At 42.8% G+C, this 18809-nt stretch overlaps 1 protein-coding gene across 3 annotated transcripts in view; it reads right to left on the minus strand.

The window, feature by feature from the left end:
• Positions 1–2879: 2879 nt before the first annotated feature.
• larp1 (La ribonucleoprotein 1, translational regulator) overlaps positions 2880–18809 on the minus strand; it is a 31049-nt gene continuing 15119 nt past the window's right edge. Inside the window, exons 9-20 of one of the 3 annotated variants that reach the window (XM_007908102.2) lie at positions 18049–18193; positions 17717–17867; positions 16112–16281; positions 14983–15345; positions 13697–13820; positions 13271–13482; positions 12811–12917; positions 12272–12429; positions 11741–11885; positions 9592–9701; positions 9200–9327; positions 2880–8494 (exon numbers count right to left, since the gene is read on the minus strand). In XM_007908102.2, the coding sequence (XP_007906293.1) occupies positions 8291–8494; positions 9200–9327; positions 9592–9701; positions 11741–11885; positions 12272–12429; positions 12811–12917; positions 13271–13482; positions 13697–13820; positions 14983–15345; positions 16112–16281; positions 17717–17867; positions 18049–18193 (2017 nt within the window). In that variant the 3' untranslated portion in view covers positions 2880–8290. Of the gene's footprint in view, positions 8495–9199; positions 9328–9591; positions 9702–11740; positions 11886–12271; positions 12430–12810; positions 12918–13270; positions 13483–13696; positions 13821–14982; positions 15346–16111; positions 16282–16431; positions 16559–17716; positions 17868–18048; positions 18194–18809 lie in introns of those variants that run through there. The other 2 variants (XM_007908103.2, XR_488963.2) reach the window with 2 other exon arrangements.

The raw sequence follows: 18809 nt of genomic DNA on the forward strand, positions 1-18809 counted from the left end.
TGTCTGTCAATCTACATTCCATATTGAATCCTTTCATTGCACGCAAAGCTGCAACGGGTACAGCTAGTCTGTTTATCAAGGCCTCTCGTCTTTGGGTATATTCTATCGCTGTCTCCTGTACAGCAACACAAAACACTGGTTAACTTAACCACTAGATTAAAGCTTGCTTCACATATCTATACTGTACTCGTACATATGCTTACTCATCACCTGAAGGCAGTACCTCAGTGGTGAGCTGGAGGCTGACTGCAGACTCAGGAAAAGTGCATTTCCCAATGATTGCCTGGTGCAGCAATGCACACACATACAATGGAGGAAGGAAAAACAAGGGCATCTTTGAAAAAAGGGATTAAAAAAAATTAATTGTATTTTTGGAAATTGATTGAACTACAACAATTCCATTGAGCAGCAGAACTGTGGCTTCTACACATTTCAGTAACTAGCATAACTGGCAAATTCCTCCACTCATACATGGATAAACTTTAATCAGATTGTAGCAAATTTACATAGAACATTGATTTTTTAATTAAATTCTTAATCCTCAAATTGTTTTTGTGCTGGAACCACTTTAGTGGAGTCCTGTAGCTCAGTGGTTAGAGCACTCGCTTTGCAAGCGAGAGACCTGAGTTCAATTCCAGGCAGAGGGCGAAACCTTGGGCAAGTTTCCTTACTCCACACAGAGCCTAATAATAATCCCTCCAAAACCAAAAACAATAATAAATTGGTCAAATCCCAGAACTCAACCTGTAGATGAAGGTGAGAATCCCGTGTCAACACATCGCACGATAGCTAAGCCCCCAGCCCCAAACGCACCCCACTTACATCCCGAGGGGGGCTATGTGTTGTCTGGGCTGGGGATGTTGGAGGGGGTTGGTGGGGGGGGCGATGTGTTGTCTGGGCTGGGGATGTTGGAGGGGGAGCGGTGGGGGCTATGTGTTGTCTGGGCTGGGGATGTTGGAGGGGGTTGGGTGGGGGGGGGCTATGTGCTGTCTGGGCTGGGGATGTTGGAGGGGGTTGGTGGGGGGGGCGATGTGTTGTCTGGGCTGGGGATGTTGGAGGGGGGAGCGGTGGGGGCTATGTGTTGTCTGGGCTGGGGATGTTGGAGGGGGTTGGTGGGGGGGGGCTATGTGCTGTCTGGGCTGGGGATGTTGGAGGGGGTTGGTGGGGGGGGGGCTATGTGTTGTCTGGGCTGGGGATGTTGGAGGGGGTTGCTGGGGGGGGGCTATGTGTTGTCTGGGCTGGGGATGTTGGAGGGGGTTGCTGGGGGGGGGCTATGTGTTGTCACTATCCTATACTCGTGTTTCTACGTGAAGTCTCGGTCACAGATAGGAACCACCTATTTGAGCTGTGATACCGTGTTGTATTGGTGTCACTTGTGGCATTGCAATCAGTGCTGTAGCTCAGTGGTTAGAGCACTCGCTTTGCAAGTGAGAGACCGGAGTTCAATTCCAGGCAGAGGGCGAAACCTTGGGCAAGTTTCCTTACTCCACACAGAGCCTAATAATAATCCCTCCAAAACCAAAACAATAATAAATTGGTCATTTTCAATCCACGACTGTTTGTGGGACATTGCTGTGCGCAATTGGCTGCCGCGTTCGCCCACAAATACAGTCAATTCACTTTACAGTGTGTTCTGTGAAGCGCTTTGGGACGTCCTCCCGACGTGAAAAGCGTTATATCAAATGCAAGGATTATTATTATATTGGAGGGGGTTGGTGGGGGGGCTATGTGTTGTCTAGGCCGGGGATGTTGCAGGGGGTTGGTGGGGGTGGACGGTGGGGGCTATGTGTTGTCTGGGCTGGGGATGTTGGAGGGGGCTGGTGGGGGGCTATGTGTTGTCTGGGCTGGGGATGTTGGAGGGGGTTGCTGGGGGGGGGGGCTATGTGTTGTCTGGGCTGGGGATGTTGGAGGGGGCTGGTGGGGGGGGGGCTACGTGTTGTCTGGGCTGGGGATGTTGGAGGGGGTTGGTGGGGGGGCTATGTGTTGTCACTATCCTATACTCGTGTTTCTACGTGAAGTCTCGGTCACAGATAGGAACCACCTATTTGAGCTGTGATACTGTGTTGTATTGGTATCACTTGTGGCATTGCAATCAGTGCTGTAGCTCAGTGTTAGAGCACTCGCTTTGCAAGTGAGAGACCTGAGTTCCATCCCCGGGGGGTCAGTCAGGGCCAAACCTCGGGCAAGTTTCCTTACTCCACACAGAGCCTAATAATAATCCCTCCAAAACCAAAAACAATAATAAATTGGTCATTTTCAATCTACGACTGTTTGTGGGACATTGCTGTGCGTAATTGGCTGCCGCGTTCGCCCACAAATATACAGTCAATTCACTTTACAGTGTGTTCTGTAAAGCACTTTGGGACGTCCTCCCGACATGAAAAGCGCTATATCAAATGCGATTATTATTATTATTTATACAAACCATTCCCGCATCTTATGCCGTTTTGAGGAGTAACATTGTTCTATGCTTTCTGACCTGGACAGGCAAACTTTGATACTGCACACTGGACGTATCTTTTGACAGCTGCTTATTCTTCTTGTTTGCTGTCAGCCTTTGCTCTTAACCCCAAGACTTAATCTCGTCAAAAGTTACCTTGTTTGCTAAATTCCAGAATATTCTGCTCTAATTAAAGCATATGATGAAAATAAAAACATTTATTGCTGTTTCAGTTATGAATTGGATAAAACCCAAGGCCTTTTGGGGTGAAAAGCAAGGGAAAAAAATGATTGAGAGAGAGATGGATATTGCTAAACACTTCACACTATGAGTAGCAATATCCCTGTTGAATTTACAGTCACAGCATGATTCACACATTTTGGTTATTAAATGAGGGGGGGGGGGGGGGGGGGTTGGAGTAGAATCCTGTGCTGCTGAAATATATTTTAAGATCATCCAAGCTGTTAAAATCAAGCTTTGCTTAGGCTGAAAAAAAGACAAACCACAAGTCTTTGTTTTTTTTAATTTTTTGTACATTTTAAATTTTTTTATATAAAAGGAAAGCAGAATTACCACAAATTACAAGGCATAAACACTACCCGGAAGGGATCACAGACTAAAAAGCAAATACTCTAATTGATTAATATTTTATGATACAATACAAGCTCTTGTTCAAGTATCTTACATTTTGTTTTAAAAGTGGGATAAACCTGCATTTGTTTTAAATATGTCACAGCAACAAAAACAGATCATGTCCAGCGCATCCACTGTAACATGGCATTGAGCCACCATTTACTTCAGGGTTGTTATAACATCTAATTATTCCAAAGTACAACTCTCCCAACAGATACAGGGATTGCAATACTTGAACCCCATCTTTACCTAAAGAGATCCAAGCTCACTAAACCTTTAGATCCCTTCTCCAAACGAGTCTGGTCAATTTTATTTTGCATTTTTGCTGTAATAAAAACAGCAGTCATGCTTTCTGTTTCCGTCATGGAATCTGATTTAAGTTTTAATGGAGGAAATAGTCTTTTAAATAGGTCAGTCAGTTGAAATTAAAACAGGGGCTGAAAATATCATTGGTGAGAAGTCCAGCTCCTTTCTCTCCAGCAGGAGGGAACCCAACAGCAATTCAATGATAAAGTCCAAACCAGTTAAGAATATCAGGTAAGCATGACAGAGCACTCCCCCTGACACGAGAGCATTTACATAGTTAACAGTAGAGATAAAACAATGCATTTTCATAGGCCATTTTCAGATATGCCTTAAAAAGAAAATGGGAGTCTGAAGTAGTGATTTAAAAGTATGAGATTCAAACTAAAATGAAAACAAATATCGCTTTTGCAAGTGTTAGATTTGGATGGAACAAAAAAATTAAAATTCAATGTTTCTCAGCTCAAAACAACCTTAATGCCTGGGAATGAAATGAGATGCAAATCTGGCCCTTTAGTCCAGCTCCCTCATGTAAACAATTCAATGAATGAAGCATGAAGATTTCAGCAAGTAAGGTCCATATCTAGCAACAACCTGCAATAAAATCAAACTCCAAAATAAAAGGTTGCCTATTCAAAATACACCACATTTACACTTAAAACTACTTCATCTGAGACTGGACACTGGGGTGTTCACATTCTTACAAAAATTACCCTTTCTGCCTAGTTCATGCAAGTAAATAGCTACCCAGTGAATCAGATACCCAGAGCTGAGGCTCAACACTTCTACCACCACTCACCAAGAAATCCAATGAAAAGTTTCAAGGAATATAGTTTCCAGCTGTGATAAAGACTATCCCAGGATACTGTTGGAAAGTTCTTGATTTCTCTGCCTTGCTTATGCTTCAGTTATTGTTAAATTACCAAAACACAGCTCAACAGGGAACAAGCCTTAGTTTCACGTCAAGGTACATCATTAAGTGTGACCAGGTAAGTTTCCAATATTGTGGCTTGGAATGTCAAACCGTCCACCCAATCTTTCAAAGCAAAATATTGTCGCCATTCATTTTTCCACAGCATAATTTACACCAGTTACTCTCAAACCAAACTTCAAACATGTCCAATATCCCCAGTGGGCCTGTGCAGTTGTTCCATTTGAAAGCCACCTTCTTTGGCTATGTTTTGGTGAGTCTAACACATGGCATCTCTGAATTTAGGGGCGGGTGACGTGACTTTTGTTTGCAAAATTAAGCGCATCTCTGGCCTGCATTTGTAATTGTAACCACATACTGGTCTGTATCTAGCAAATCATACTGTACAAGCATTGTTAGTTACGTTCATTGTCAGCTCCACTGAGGTTCAGCACTAACAATAGTGGGTCTCGCTGGCTTAAGAAAATCACCTTCTATTTCCCAGCTGTGTGGAGCTGAGACCCTGAGACGGACTTGCTGGAAGCTGGAGGTTTCCAATTTTAACTGGGGAAAGTCACATCCAACCAATCAGGAGCAGCCTTGAAGACCAGACACGAGACTCAAAACTACCAATGGGCTGGGCCATTCTACTAATACTATAAACAAACCTAAAATATAATTGGAAAACATGAAACTATTCACCCAGGACTAAAACATCATTTGTGCCCATTTAGCAAAGGTTTGAGGAACTGGAGAAATTTGCTAATTGCCTGGTGACAATAGATATTAAAGCACTAAAGCCTGCAGTTGAATATTAACATTGTGGAAAACATTTCCATTGAACACTCAAACATATTTTAATAAGGGGTTGCGGAACTATTGCAATCCTGATGGGGGAGTTATTGAAGGGTTCTGACGTAAATCCCCAGGGAATGGAGGAAGCTATGTCCCCGGGAGAAGGGTCTCTGGAAATCGATTGCTCAAAATTCGCTCTGAAAAAAGCATAATCCCCTCTAATTATTTCTTGCTCAGAATTGTCTGGCCCAGAAATGAGCTTCCTGGGAAACAGAAGCATTTCACAAAGATTTTGCCTAGTTACTTGAAAGAAAATCTTACATAATAGTACAATTCAAACAGAAGAATTGAGGATTCTGAATGTAGTCTGTACAGGGAGTGTGCCCTCGCAGTTCACATTAGGATGAGGTGACCTGCCAATGCCAGCATTTATTGTGGAGGCAGAAGTCGCAGCCCGAGTTTGACATAATCCCTTTCTCCCCCAAGAAGTAACTTGACTGAGGCAAATCTGAGAGAGCCCTACTCAAATTCCACAACTTCTGCTCAAGTCAAAGGCACGAGAAGTGGAGTTATTCGCCATCAGTCAACAAACAACAGAAATAGCGGATTAATTTGTCCTGAAAGAAATGGTTGCTGTATTTGAAACTTTAGGGGCAAGGACCCAACCCCAGATCTTCGTTGTTATACTCAATACTTTCATTTTTTACAATTTCAGATAAACCTGCAATCCTAGAGGCTGGAAAAAACAGGAATTGATCCACACGCATGGTGTTATTTTCTAGGTATAACTGACTTATTCAGCATCCGTGTAAATCCAGGTCGAATGCTTCTTTGGCAAATATGGCTAGATTCTCAATTATTCCTTACTTAGAAAACAAATTACATTCAGCTCTATAATCATCCCCAAGTATTATATACATTAATCAGCTGTTCTGGAGTTATAAACACAGCACAATCTGATACAAGCAAGAATGCAAAAAACAACACAGAAGCGTACATTCCAATTACGTAGAATAAAACAGATTTAAGATACTATTTCCAGCGAAGGCAATTCAAAAGCAGTTCACTTAAATAAAAGTAGCATTGCATATCCAAAATGAATGAGTCAAGAGGACAAGTTGTATTCAGGCTTTAAATATCACAGGTTTAGTCTCACCTAAAACAGGTACTTTACGGTTTGTTGAAAGAGGAAATCCCAACAATCACATATGGCTGTGCCTGGTATTACAGAACCCACATGGCACAGTGTCATGAGACTGGATGTAGAACTCTCAAATGGATGAGGTAAGCTTTAAACAATATAAATGTTTTAATCAGAAACTCACAACAGATGATTGTTTTAACTTGCAGCACATCAGGCAGAGATACAGGAAGGTTGGCCAGGTCAGAGATCCTGTTCCAGGTCAGGCTAAGTCCTAGTCTAATTGTGGTCCCTTTTATAGGGACACATTCTCCTCAGTGTTGTTGGAAACTGGTCACTAATCACACTAAAAGCTGTGCTATTCATCACCTCATTGGTCAATATTTGTTGTTGGTCACCACTTTAATGCCTTGAGGAATTGGAGCATGTTAAGAAATATGTAGTTATTGGCTAAATACCTTGAAAGGAGAGGTTCCATTGCTGGTTTAACTTGTAGAGGTGGGACTAGAAGCACTATGTATATATATATATGTGTGTGTATGTATATATTTGCATCCGATAGAACTTCAAGCAACAAGTGGCAAAATAAGGCCTACTCCAGAAGTACCAAATGTATTGGAGAAAACTACCTGGTATAAGATAATGGACAGTAAAATATTTCTCAGATTTACTCTCAATGAAAAGAGCACTGAATTCATCTCTCAAAAAGGTACTTTCAGTTGGGAAAGATGAACACAGCGGGCCAGTCAGGCTGTGAATTTTTCTACAGCTGTACAATGGATTGACACAAGCACTTGCACTGTACACACCCGCAAAGCACCCAACATACTACCTACCCACTGTTTGTTGAATGAGCAAACTCTCCAGCAGCTGCTGATGGGTCCATCACCATGTCCACCATCCTCACAATTGTCCCATCTATTCAGAAAGACTAATCATGGGATAATACTCTACGATTATGAGCATCACATTATGATATACAATATACTGAACTGATGTATCAATCTGCAATAATTGTTTTACCCAATTCCATAGTGCTGATAGTGTACCAAAGATATGATGAATAAAATTCACAGAACAATCTCAAGACCTAGGTTCCTGAAGAAGATGATTACCTTTTTAGGAGAAAGGCAGAGAAAATTTTCCATTTTCTTAACAAAAATCACTGTTGTAGCAGTTACTAAAAGTTATATTGTGACACTGCGACCAAACATGTGACCATTTAAGAGATGATTTCGCCATCATAAGTTTCAACAAAGTTGGCCTTTCTCATTTATCCAGCTCTTACCCTCACCATCTCCCAGGATGGGGTCATATTGTAGATTTTATAATCAAGGTTGTGAGGCGGAAGCGGAAACAAATGTCGAACACAACAGTTTACAAAACAGCTGGTGGCCAAAGGCAGATCACAGTGACTGTCAGCAGGAGTGGGACGGACGGCTAGATAGAATCGCTATCTCAGCTACCGGCTCTGACCCTCATCTCCAGCACCAGGACTAAGTGTAATAAGGCCTGACAAAGAGGACCTGCCATGTTATTGGACTTTGTTCTTCTTTTAAAACGCTTTCCCGGTTTGTTCCCGCCTGCGGTAATCTGTAATGGCTATGAACAAAACCTTGACAATTCAAATTCCAGGATAAAGAACCGATAATTTTATGAAGATTAACAGCCAATAGGAGTCATTAGCCTGGGAAAGCAGAGTGTAGTCACCAGGTATTGCCCACCACAGGAGCAGGCAGTAAAATAAGGCATCTTTTTTTTTAAATCCCATTTTCCTCAAAGGAGGTTTTTTTTTTTCTTTTTTCAGAATATCCAAGCGCAGCTGTACTGTCGACCCCAAATGAAGCGTGAAATTATATGTCAGCCAATCGTCCTCATGCAGCAGACATTCATACGGTGAAGGGCTTGCAATAGCCTTTGAATGCAAGTCTTCAGGCAGCTACGCAATGGTCCACTGGCTAGCGGTGATGAATGTCTGAAATCAGGCCCAGGTTTTCTTTAGGGCCTTGAGGTGACAATAGCAATGTTCAAAAACAAGATCCAAGGTTGAAAGAAGGAGTCTAGTGCTCTACTTGTCTGGTGTTTCGGGCTCCAGGATCTGCACAGAAGCAGGACTAGGCTTGGTGTTTGTGCTGCTCTTGATCAGATGGGTTATCGAGGTCTCAGCCAGACCAGTGGCTTCACTGGAAGACTGGAGAGAAGGCGGCTTTCTCTCTTCTGCACATGAACTGGAAGAGTGATGTTTACGACCAACTTCATCACAAATTGGAGGCTGCAAGAAGAATATTTGAATGTTCAGTGGCACAATATGGTCAAAGCAACTTGCAATTTTACCCAATCTGATATCTTGGGTCATTGGATGGATATTCAGCTCCATGTGGAAAGCAGTGAGTGAAGTTGAAGGGACCTAACAACCTAGAGATTTGGAACTTGTTGTTTAAGCACAAAAACTGGCTGGTGCACAGGAAGCCGCAGGCACAGTTAAACCTACCATTGCATCTTGCAATTACAGGTTGGAATTTTACAGATGCGAACAAAAGGTTATAACACAGTTCCATTGTATTTATTGCAATTACTTTGCTCCCACCAACCAGTGGGGATAAATTCGTGAGAACCATCTGTTACAGCAGTGTCCGTCAACTAATGCTAACTGCACCCAAAACAAACATTGAAAGTTCACAATCATTCAGGTCTTGAATCTTACTCACAGCTGGGTCAGGACAAATATCCTGGGAAGGTTAATGTAGGATTAACTACTGCTTGTCCACAGCTGTCTGCATTACTGCTGGTTTGTGACATTCGGGGACAGCAGTCTGCACCACCTCTGTCCCTCAGTCAGCATGAAGGGGGTGGGAATGCAGGCTGGGCTAGACTACCTTACAACTGGGATTGAATATGGAACTGTAGCTGAGTGTAAAGCTGCAGCACTGAAAATGCTCATGAAATACACGAGTACAGATAAAAATAGTTCACTCACATCTACTCGGAAATCTTCAAGCCGTTTGAAGTTGCTGAGGTTTTCCTGAAGTTGTGGCTCAATATGCAGGTTTTTAGCTTTTGAGTACTTTAGATAGGCCCAGAATTTCTCAAGTCCATAGAGTTGACCTAATATTTAAAAAAACAGCGCATGTGCACAAATAAATCAAGTGATTTAAGAATCTACAAGAAAATGTACAAAAGAATTGACGCATTTATTGAACATTTCTGAATTCAGAATTTTAAGAGACAAATTAAAAAGGTGCATTAAAAAGATGAAATGATTACTGAGGAAATGTTTTTATTCATTTTTCACTTTTAAAGAAAAAGAAGAAACTGTTCAACTCATTGCAGAAAGGAGAATTAACAACAGGGGCTGAATTAGCTTCTCACCAGCTTCATAATCCAGAAGGGTTTCTTCCTGGAAATCCTTGAAGATCTCATGTCTGAATTTCCTCTCGAGACCATAACTATAAAATCTGAAAAGGCATTCCAGTCCATACCTACAACAACAACAACAACTTGGGTTTATATAGCGCCCTCCACGCCGGACGGCGTCTCAGAGCGTTTTATAGTTTAGGATCCCGGGACGGAGCCGGGGGAGGGGGAGGAAGGTGACCAAAAGCGCGGTCAAAAAGAAAGCTCTTCAGCAGAGACTTGAAAATGGGAAGGGAGGGAGTGAGACGAAGGGCGTGAGAAAGGCAGTTCCAGAGCCTCGGGCCAAAGGCCACGGCCGCCGAGGGTGGAGCAGAGGACTCTGGGGACAAGGAGGAGGCCAGACCCGGAGGAACGAAGGCAATGGGTACTGTGCTGAGGAGAGAGGAGGTCAGAGAGGTCGGGGAGTGCAGAGGAGTGCAGGGCCTTGGAATATGAGGTTGAGGAACTTGAAATCGATCCTCTCTGGGATAGGGAGCCAGTGCAGTCTGGAAAGGTCTGGGGTGATCGGAGAGCAGAGTTTCTTCTCACCTAGTGTGAGAAGAAAGTGATACTGAAAGAAAGCTCTCAAATGCTGCTTCAAAGCACTGTAGAAGCAGACGGAGGAAAACATAAGAACATAAGAATTAGGAGCAGGCATAGGCCATTTGGCCCCTCGAGCCTGCCTCGTCATTCAATAAGATCGTGGCTGATCTTCTGATTACCTAACTCTAATTACCTGCCCTATCCCCATATCCCCTAATCGCTCTATTTTATAAAAAGTCTCAGCCTTGAAAATGTTCAAGGACTGAACATCTACAGCCTTCTGGGGTAGTGAATTACATAAATTCACTATCTTCTGAGTGAAGAAATGTTTCCTCAACTCTGTTCTAAAAGGTTGACTCTTAATTTTAAGACTGTGACCCCTGGTTATAGATTATCCTACCGGGGAAACAGACCCTCAGTGTCTATTTTGTCCAGTCCTTTAAGAATCTTATGTTTCAATAAGATCTCCCCTAATTCTTCTGTACTCTAGAGAATACAACCACAGTTTATTCAGCCTATCCTCATAGGTCAGTCCCCTCATCCCAGGCACTAACCGAGTGAATCTACGCTACACCCCCTCGAGGGCAAGTACGTCCTTTTTTAAATAAGGAGACCAAAACTGCACACAATACTCTCGGTGCGGTCTCACCAAGGCCCTATAAAGTCGCAGCAAGACTTCCCTACTCTTGTACTCTAAACCTTTTGCAATGAATGCTAACATGCCGTTCGCCTTCTAAGTTGCTGCTGCACCTGCAAACTAACTTTTTGAGACTGGTGTACAAGGACACCCAAATCCCTCTGAACACTAACACTATCTAATCTCTCCCTCTCTCGAAAATAATCTGTTTTTCTATTTGTCCTACCTAGGTGAATAACTTCATACTTCCCCACATTAAATTCCATCTGCCACCTACTCACCCACTCCCTTAGCCTATCTATATCCCATTGCAATCTTTTTGCACCAAACATTGTAAAACAACTAATTACAAGCCCTTAGCAATCAGAATAAGCAGCCAGGGCGGCTCTGCACAATCCATCATCTGTAGGAAATTACCTTAGTGACTTAAAAATTTAACAAGAAAATGTACAAAAGAATTGACACATTTATTGCAACCTTATGTTGCTGATACCGCAATGATGTGCAAACTTTGACATCTTAATGCTGTAAATCTGCTTTCACTATCAGCATCAATTTTAAAACACAGGACACAAGTAACAGCTGGAAAGCGAGATTAACAAAAGGCAATAAATAGTACACCTCGTGATGGCACTGGCATGTTACAAGTGGCCTCCTTCTGTGATGAAAATGTCTTGATTTGATACATCCTAGGCTGTCCTTCCTGACCAAGACTGCTTCTCCATATTGCCTGCCTCTGTCCCAATCTCTCCCAAAACCTTACCTAAGCCTGCTAATGTCCGTTTTTGCATATTTTTTATTTCACATTATAATATATACGGTTGTGCAGGAATTCAACTGCACTATTGAAGTCAACCCGATAATTTGGGCAAAATTTCTCAGGCCGTTTGCTGACCTTATTGGTGAGAATACATTGTATTTGCTCTGAGACACAGAGGTATATACCTGTAGCCTTCTTTACTATCCTCAACAGACAACTGCTTGAACTCTTCATACATCTTCTTGTTGAAATGGTCTCTTAGGAAGAAGGACCAGAATCGGTAAAGTGTGTTCATCTCTGGAGACTGTCCTATGCCTAGTCGCTTTCGCTCTGTCAGAGAAAACAATGTCAATGAAACCGCCTGGTGGGCAAATATTATTCCCCACATGTTCATTACTTTCAAGTTATTTACTGAGGAAATCCACCCCACCCCCAGTGGTACAATATCTTCACAGTGAAACGTTCCTGCACAAGCCACTGGATAATGATAAAGAATGTAATTTCATTTTTGTTTCTTACTCCCCAGCCCAGGGGCACTGAGGTGCATTGTGCAATCCAGGCATTCCAATGGCTGAGATCAGGAACTCAGATCAGGGAGCTGAGCCATCAGGAGAACAGGAAATTGTATTTAACATTTGGAAGTTCTACTAGAACTAGAGTTTAATAAATGTAATTTTGATGTTGTAAAAATAAATCCTTTTTACCCAGTCACCTACCATTGAGGCATCTCCTGCGGAACTTGTGATATACATGTTGGGTGAAGCCATTCTCCTTCAGCAACTCGTGGGAGGGATGCTGGAACTTTGGGAGAGACTGGGGGGTGCAGCCAGAACTTCCAGCCATTGGGATTCCCTCTGAAGGACTAGCATTGGAGCTGATAGAAAAAGGAACATTTGCTATCAACTTGAACATCACATTGAATGACAAGTAGCAATCACCGCACATGGGTGAGCACTAATTACTGTACAAAGTCAGGAAATGAATGATGAAAACAACTCTGATATGTAGTGGTATCCCCACTCTTGCCCTACCGCCACGCCCATTACCACCCTAAACCCAGTCTAAGATCATGTCAATTCCTACACAGAGCAATAGCGAAGTATGGAACTGGTCGGTCACAATTGAGCTTTTCGTAACATCATTGGAGAATTGTACAGTCACTGTGACTCCCAACTCTGTTTTAACTCACTCCAGCACAAAAGGCCACACCATTAAATGTAGGAACTGAGTGAAGAGAAACTTTCTCGTCTCTAACCTGAAGGAAGATGTCCTCGGTCGGTGCTCTCTGGAGTCCATCACCCAACCAACATGACTCTCCAGTGGGGGGTTTGAGCTGTGCCTCGTCTTTCTCTTCCGAGGAGTCTAAGGCAAAATACAGGAATTTATCAAAGCTTGCTCATGCTACAGCCAGCAGTGGATGGGGAGCAGACAGCCAGGGGTGGTGGGAAGCAGGGACCAAGGCCGAGGTAATTGGTTGGATTAAACAATATTAATTCATGTTTCTGGTATTTCAGCGTTCCGAGATACTAACCAACATGAAATACACAATATAAATGGCAGGTATTGTTGTAGTTGTATTACTCTACAGTATCACAGCTAAATCCATAATCTTTTAGGGTAGCGTTAATTTTAAATAATTGCAAAAAAAACTGAGTCAATATTTAATGCTTAGATTACATTAGTGATACCACAATCCCATAAGGTTCAAGCTTTACCTTTGCATCTATGGGCCGTCCTTCCTTCACCACTGGATAAAATCTGGGGGTTTGGCTTGGATCCTTTAGCCTGGGTGTCCGAGGTGTGCGAGGAGTGCGAGCACCACGGTAGTTTGGCGACTCTGGCACAGTTGTTGGCAAAGATCGAGCGACATAGGACACAGGTGGCTCAGCTGTACCAAACAGTTTGTTGGCCAATGCATCAGTAGGTACTGAAAGAAGATGAATTGTTTTCTCATGTTAAACTTGTACACTGTGCATGTGCTACTACAGCTAAATAAACAGATGCCCTCACCCAGAGCATGTGGGAGACATTTGCACACAGCAAACCTCACGGAAACTGGAATTAGCTCCACACATTCTGTAGATGCATGTGAACTCAATTGGCAATCCCCTAACCCTGGGAAGTCACTCTTAAACTGTTACCTTGCTGTTGTTTGGGTGGTCCGGGCGGAACTTCTTGATTTGGATCAACTGGAGGCTCAGGTGTCAGGGTGTTGAACTCCTCTCGACTGATCATGTTCAACTTCTTGAAGTTCTCAACTTCTTGCTGTAATGCAAACAGCACCCGTCAGTCCGACAACCACAGCCATTCACAATGGAATTGGAAAAAACATTTGGAGAGGAAGTACAGAGTGAGGAATTATGATTGGTTAGGTCCAGTAAGTAAATAACATTAGCTAATGGGATAGTGTTTTTTAAAAAAAAACACTTAAGGTCAAGGATTTACATTGAAGTATTAATAACACAAAATAAATTACTAAAAGTACAACAATAACAAGATTACATTTGTACAGCACCTTTCATGTTGGGAGGATGTGACAGTACAATAACAAATTGTTTTAAAAGACTCGTTTTTAAATCTCCCACCCCCATTCCTTTCTTGGTTCTCTACCATCTCTCTCTGAGCAGCCGCTGATCACTGTCTACAGAAGGAATGTCTAAGCAGTTCAGGGGAACTGTATGTCCACTCAATTCTGCTAGATTGCACAAAATAGAATTTATTTTGCACAGAAGTCTTATTTGGATGTGCAATGCCCTACCTGGAATGGTTGTTGAGGCAGAATCCATATTATCTTTTAAGAGAGAAATAAATATCTGAAAAGGAGAAATATATAAAAGGGTTTGGGGGAAGTGGGGGCTCCAATCCAAATTTTCTTGGTCCAAAGATTAAATTCCTGGTTCATGGGATCACAAATCCAGCTATAACAAGACAGTTCAGATAATCTGCTCCCATTTATTTATAATCTAGGAGCATCCCGTGGTTCGCTTACTTTTCTATGAATAAATGTTACAAAATACAAAACAGAAAGTGATAGAATGACGAGTTAAATAAACCTGCAGTATTCAGCTGTTTCCCTCAGGACTGGCTGAAAACACAGGTCAGACAGAAACAGCTGGGGTTCCCTAACCCTGGAACATTCAGTCTCAGCAGGCATTCAGCAACAGAGAAGTTTTTAGAATAAACCTAGTTAATCCATGAAAACTTCCAGTTTTAAACAAATGCTGATGACCATGAGTATTGCCACCCAGTTCACCTGATGATGGCTCAAAAATTGTCCTAGCATGGTGTGTTAGGCTCCCATCTTCCTTACTCTATTCTGGGCAAGCATGAGAATAGGAAACCTGAATTTATCAGAATGATAGGGTTCAAGCATTGTTACCACTCGATAAGGTTTCCTCTGACACTGGATCAGTGGACACAGGCTTACCTTTATTGTTGCATACTCTGGCTCATAGTCCTCTTTCCACAGGTCCTGCTCATAGTAGTAAAGGCCATCATTAATGACTTTCCCAAACTCCGATGTGAGTTTTGCTCTGGAGACGTGGTTCCCAGTGCGGTCCCCACCGGGATGCTTTCTCAGGTATGGAGGTGTCTGAGTGACGATCAGGATCTTGTTCACATCCCGATCATCTATTTCACAGTCAGAATCCTCGTCTGACCAGTCTGTGAACATGTTCTTCCGACCGTCCATCTGCTCCATCTCCTCATCAAACATGAAGTCCAGCTCTTCCTGTTCTTCCTGCTCCTCAAGCACCACCTTTCCAGTTATGGGCGATTTGAGTTCCTCTTTCTGAAAAATCCACAACAATGTTATTAGTGGGACATCCTCCCGATGTGAAAGGCGCTATACAAATGTAATTTTGTATTGTATAGTGCTGCATTTGCTTCAATATTTCTGTTCAGACATATAGTGTACAATATATTAAGTCAGCTTAACTATCAGCCCGGTACAGAACTAAAAACAGAAAGGTTTTTAGATAATTCTTGGTAAATGTTCAATTCTCCACTTTTCAGTGTACACTCTAAGCACAACAGAGAGACAGACAGGCAGACAGAGAGAGAGAGACAGACAGGCAGACAGAGGCAGAGACAGGCCGACAGACACAGAGAGAGAGACAGGCCGACACACACAGAGAGAGAGAGACAGGCCGACACACACAGAGAGAGAGAGACAGGCCGACACACACAGAGCGAGAGAGACAGGCAGACAGACACAGAGCGAGAGACAGGCAGACAGACACAGAGCGAGAGACAGGCAGACAGACACAGAGGCAGACAGAGAGGCAGAGAGAGAGAGAGGCAGGCAGGTATAGAGAGAGAGAGAGAGAGAGAGAGAGAGAGACAGGCTGACAGACACAGAGAGAGAGTCAGACAGGCAGACAGAAAGGCAGAGAGAGAGAGGCAGGCAGGTAGAGAGAGAGAGGCTGACAGACACACAGAGAGAGATAGGCAGGTAGAGAGAGAGACAAGCAGGCAGAGATACAGACACGCAGAGAGAGAGACAGACAGAGAGACTGGCAGAGATAGGCAGAGAGACAGACAGACAGACAAAGCACCTTTGGTTTAGCAAGGGAAGGCCGATGTCTTTTCTTCACTTCAATCCACGTGTCCGAGTCCAGATCAGGGAGACTGGTGGAAAGGCCCTTTGGCATTGTCTTCAAGTTACTTGGCTCATCAGTCTTGGAGTTGGCAGCACTTCCAGCTCGAGGAGAGCCTGGAGCAGATTCTTTCATTGAGAGAAAAAAAAATGCAATTTACATTATAGGATACTGTATGAACAAAAACATCATTTAAAGAGAATAGCTGCTGAACGTTAGTGAGAGCACCTTTTGGGGGCATTGTTTAAATCCAGAAACCCTGTCCTGAGTTTACATACCATCAAATGTTCATTTACTGAGTCACAAGCCTGACCTCTAAAGACAGACCCATCTTATCTCATACAGTAATCTTCCTCCTGGGGTAGAAAGAAAAACTGCTGGAAATCCAAGCAGGTCAATCAGCATCTGAAAGAGAAAGACAGGTTAACGTTTCAGTGAGTTCTGATGAAGGGTCACACCCGAAACGTTAACCTAGCTTTCTGGTTCCGATACGGATTGACCTGCTGTGTATATCCAGCATTTGCTGTGTTTAATTCAGTTTCCTCCTGGTCATGGATCAGAGAGCAACCCTTTTTCCTTTGGGACACAGCACAGCTCTGAGCAGAACAAGTTCAACTAGAACACATGGAGTGGGGGCACTACACAGCTGACTTGATATATGGCGCCACATAAATATAAGACAGGCCCTGATCAGCCTTAAAGCCAGAGTACCTCAGCCATTCACTTGATCACTAAACAGCAAATCACCATGGCATTGGAGACACAGATTCTAAGGAACAGGAGGTCATTTGGCTCATTGTGTCTGTGCTGGTGCAAGTTCTTACCACAAGAGCTCACTACCCCAATCCCATTCCCTTTCTCTTTAGTCATTGTGTCTCTGCTGCTACTAGCATCCCCATTGGAGCTACCTGCTCTAAACCCAATCCCCTGCCCTATTCCAATACCCTTTCATACTGCTTCTCTTCACACTTACCCAATTACCTTTAAATGCTAATGTCTTAGCCTCAATTGCCATTTGTGGCACAACATTCCGATAACACATTATATAAAAAGTTTGTTCCTGAGCCCGTTACTAATTTATCTACTAGTGGAAATATCCTCACTTTCTGAAACTTAAGAGATAAACTTCCAAGTAGCCAGCAGGATTAAACTCTCTCCCATCCCCCTGAGCTCTGCCCCCAAATGGAGTGGTATTGTGTTGCATTGAAGCAGAATTGGATAGGACTTGCCAGCTATGTTCATGTGGCTTGTCATTTAAAACCACTTGACTAATTAATTAGCACCCCATGATCACTCAGGTATCTATTTTCTACATAGCAAAGTTGCTTATTTTTCAAACTGGCCTTCACTCTGTCTCCTTAGGTTCTATTTCATACAGTGCTTGGTCTGTGCTCAGTTTCAAACCTTTTATGCTCCTTTCTCTTCACATTTTGATGAGCATGATCACCACAGCATCGCCCCAACACAGTGTACAATACTGCACACATCACTACGATTGCAATTAAAACATTTACAATCAAGAATAGACCTCAGAAGGATGGACTCTAAGCTTGTGGTACCTACCAGTCTGCTTTCTGTAAGTCTGTCCTGGAATGAACTCTGGACAGTTCAGCAATCTGGTGAAATCAGTCTCTGGCAAAGGCCACTTCTCAGGATTTTCCTTTTTTCTAATTTTTTTGTTGATAACTTCCACTTCAGTACTGTCCTTTAAAGCCTGAAAAGAATAATTTCAGAATAAGAACTCCTACTAATCGTAACAAAGGAGTTTTATTTTCGGAAACTATAAATAACTCCACATGAATTAGCACATGTGAGTCTCTGTTTATGTGTGCATCTATGAGTGTGAAAGTGAGGGTGCATGCATGTACCATGAGCTGGTTAACACTACCACTCACCTCCAGGATAAGATTGACATCTGTGGTCAAAGCCTGGACTCGGTGGAAGCCTCCAATTAAGGAGACTGGTAAGAAACCCTCTGCGTCCATCTTTCTCCTCAGGAAAAAGTCTCTTTCCAAGTTTTCAAGGCTAAAGTAGTATTCACTGAAATAAAATAAAAACACATGAACATTGCATATTCACAGCGGCAACAGAGAAAAATTAAGGTAAAATAACACATTATAAAACCTCAATGAATTGAATGAACATGTTATGAAGATTTATCCCTATTAAATGCTAAATATCTAAATAATTAACACAGCCAAGAAAAGAACATACGTGAGATTAAATCATAATTTTTTTGAAATGGTACAGAATGTTAGGTGTCAACCTGGCAGCACTCTCACCTACTAGTATCAGAGCTCAGAACTCACACATTTAGAGCGACACACACAACCTCAGCCCTGTTCAGCTGTGCAGTGAACCTAAAGTTGCACTTATAGGTTCCTTGGGGTATCCCAGGTCCTTGGGGCATCCTCCCAATATGAAAGGCGCTATACAAATGTAATTTTGTATAGTGTTGTAAATATATATATATGGTCCAAGCACTGGGTTGTACAGGCAAACGCCTCCAGTGCAGAATACGTCACTAGAGGGTGTCGGAGGACCCGATCTACTCATCTCAGATAACAACAAATTGCATGCAACTAGGCAACAAAGAGGTAGGTGGGTAATTTGTCACTATTATAGCCAGACTAGTGTGTCTCACACAGCCAGGAAT

The sequence above is a fragment of the Callorhinchus milii genome, unplaced genomic scaffold, assembly GCF_018977255.1.
Source record: "Callorhinchus milii isolate IMCB2004 unplaced genomic scaffold, IMCB_Cmil_1.0 Scaffold13, whole genome shotgun sequence".
Taxonomy (NCBI): Eukaryota; Metazoa; Chordata; class Chondrichthyes; order Chimaeriformes; family Callorhinchidae; genus Callorhinchus; species Callorhinchus milii.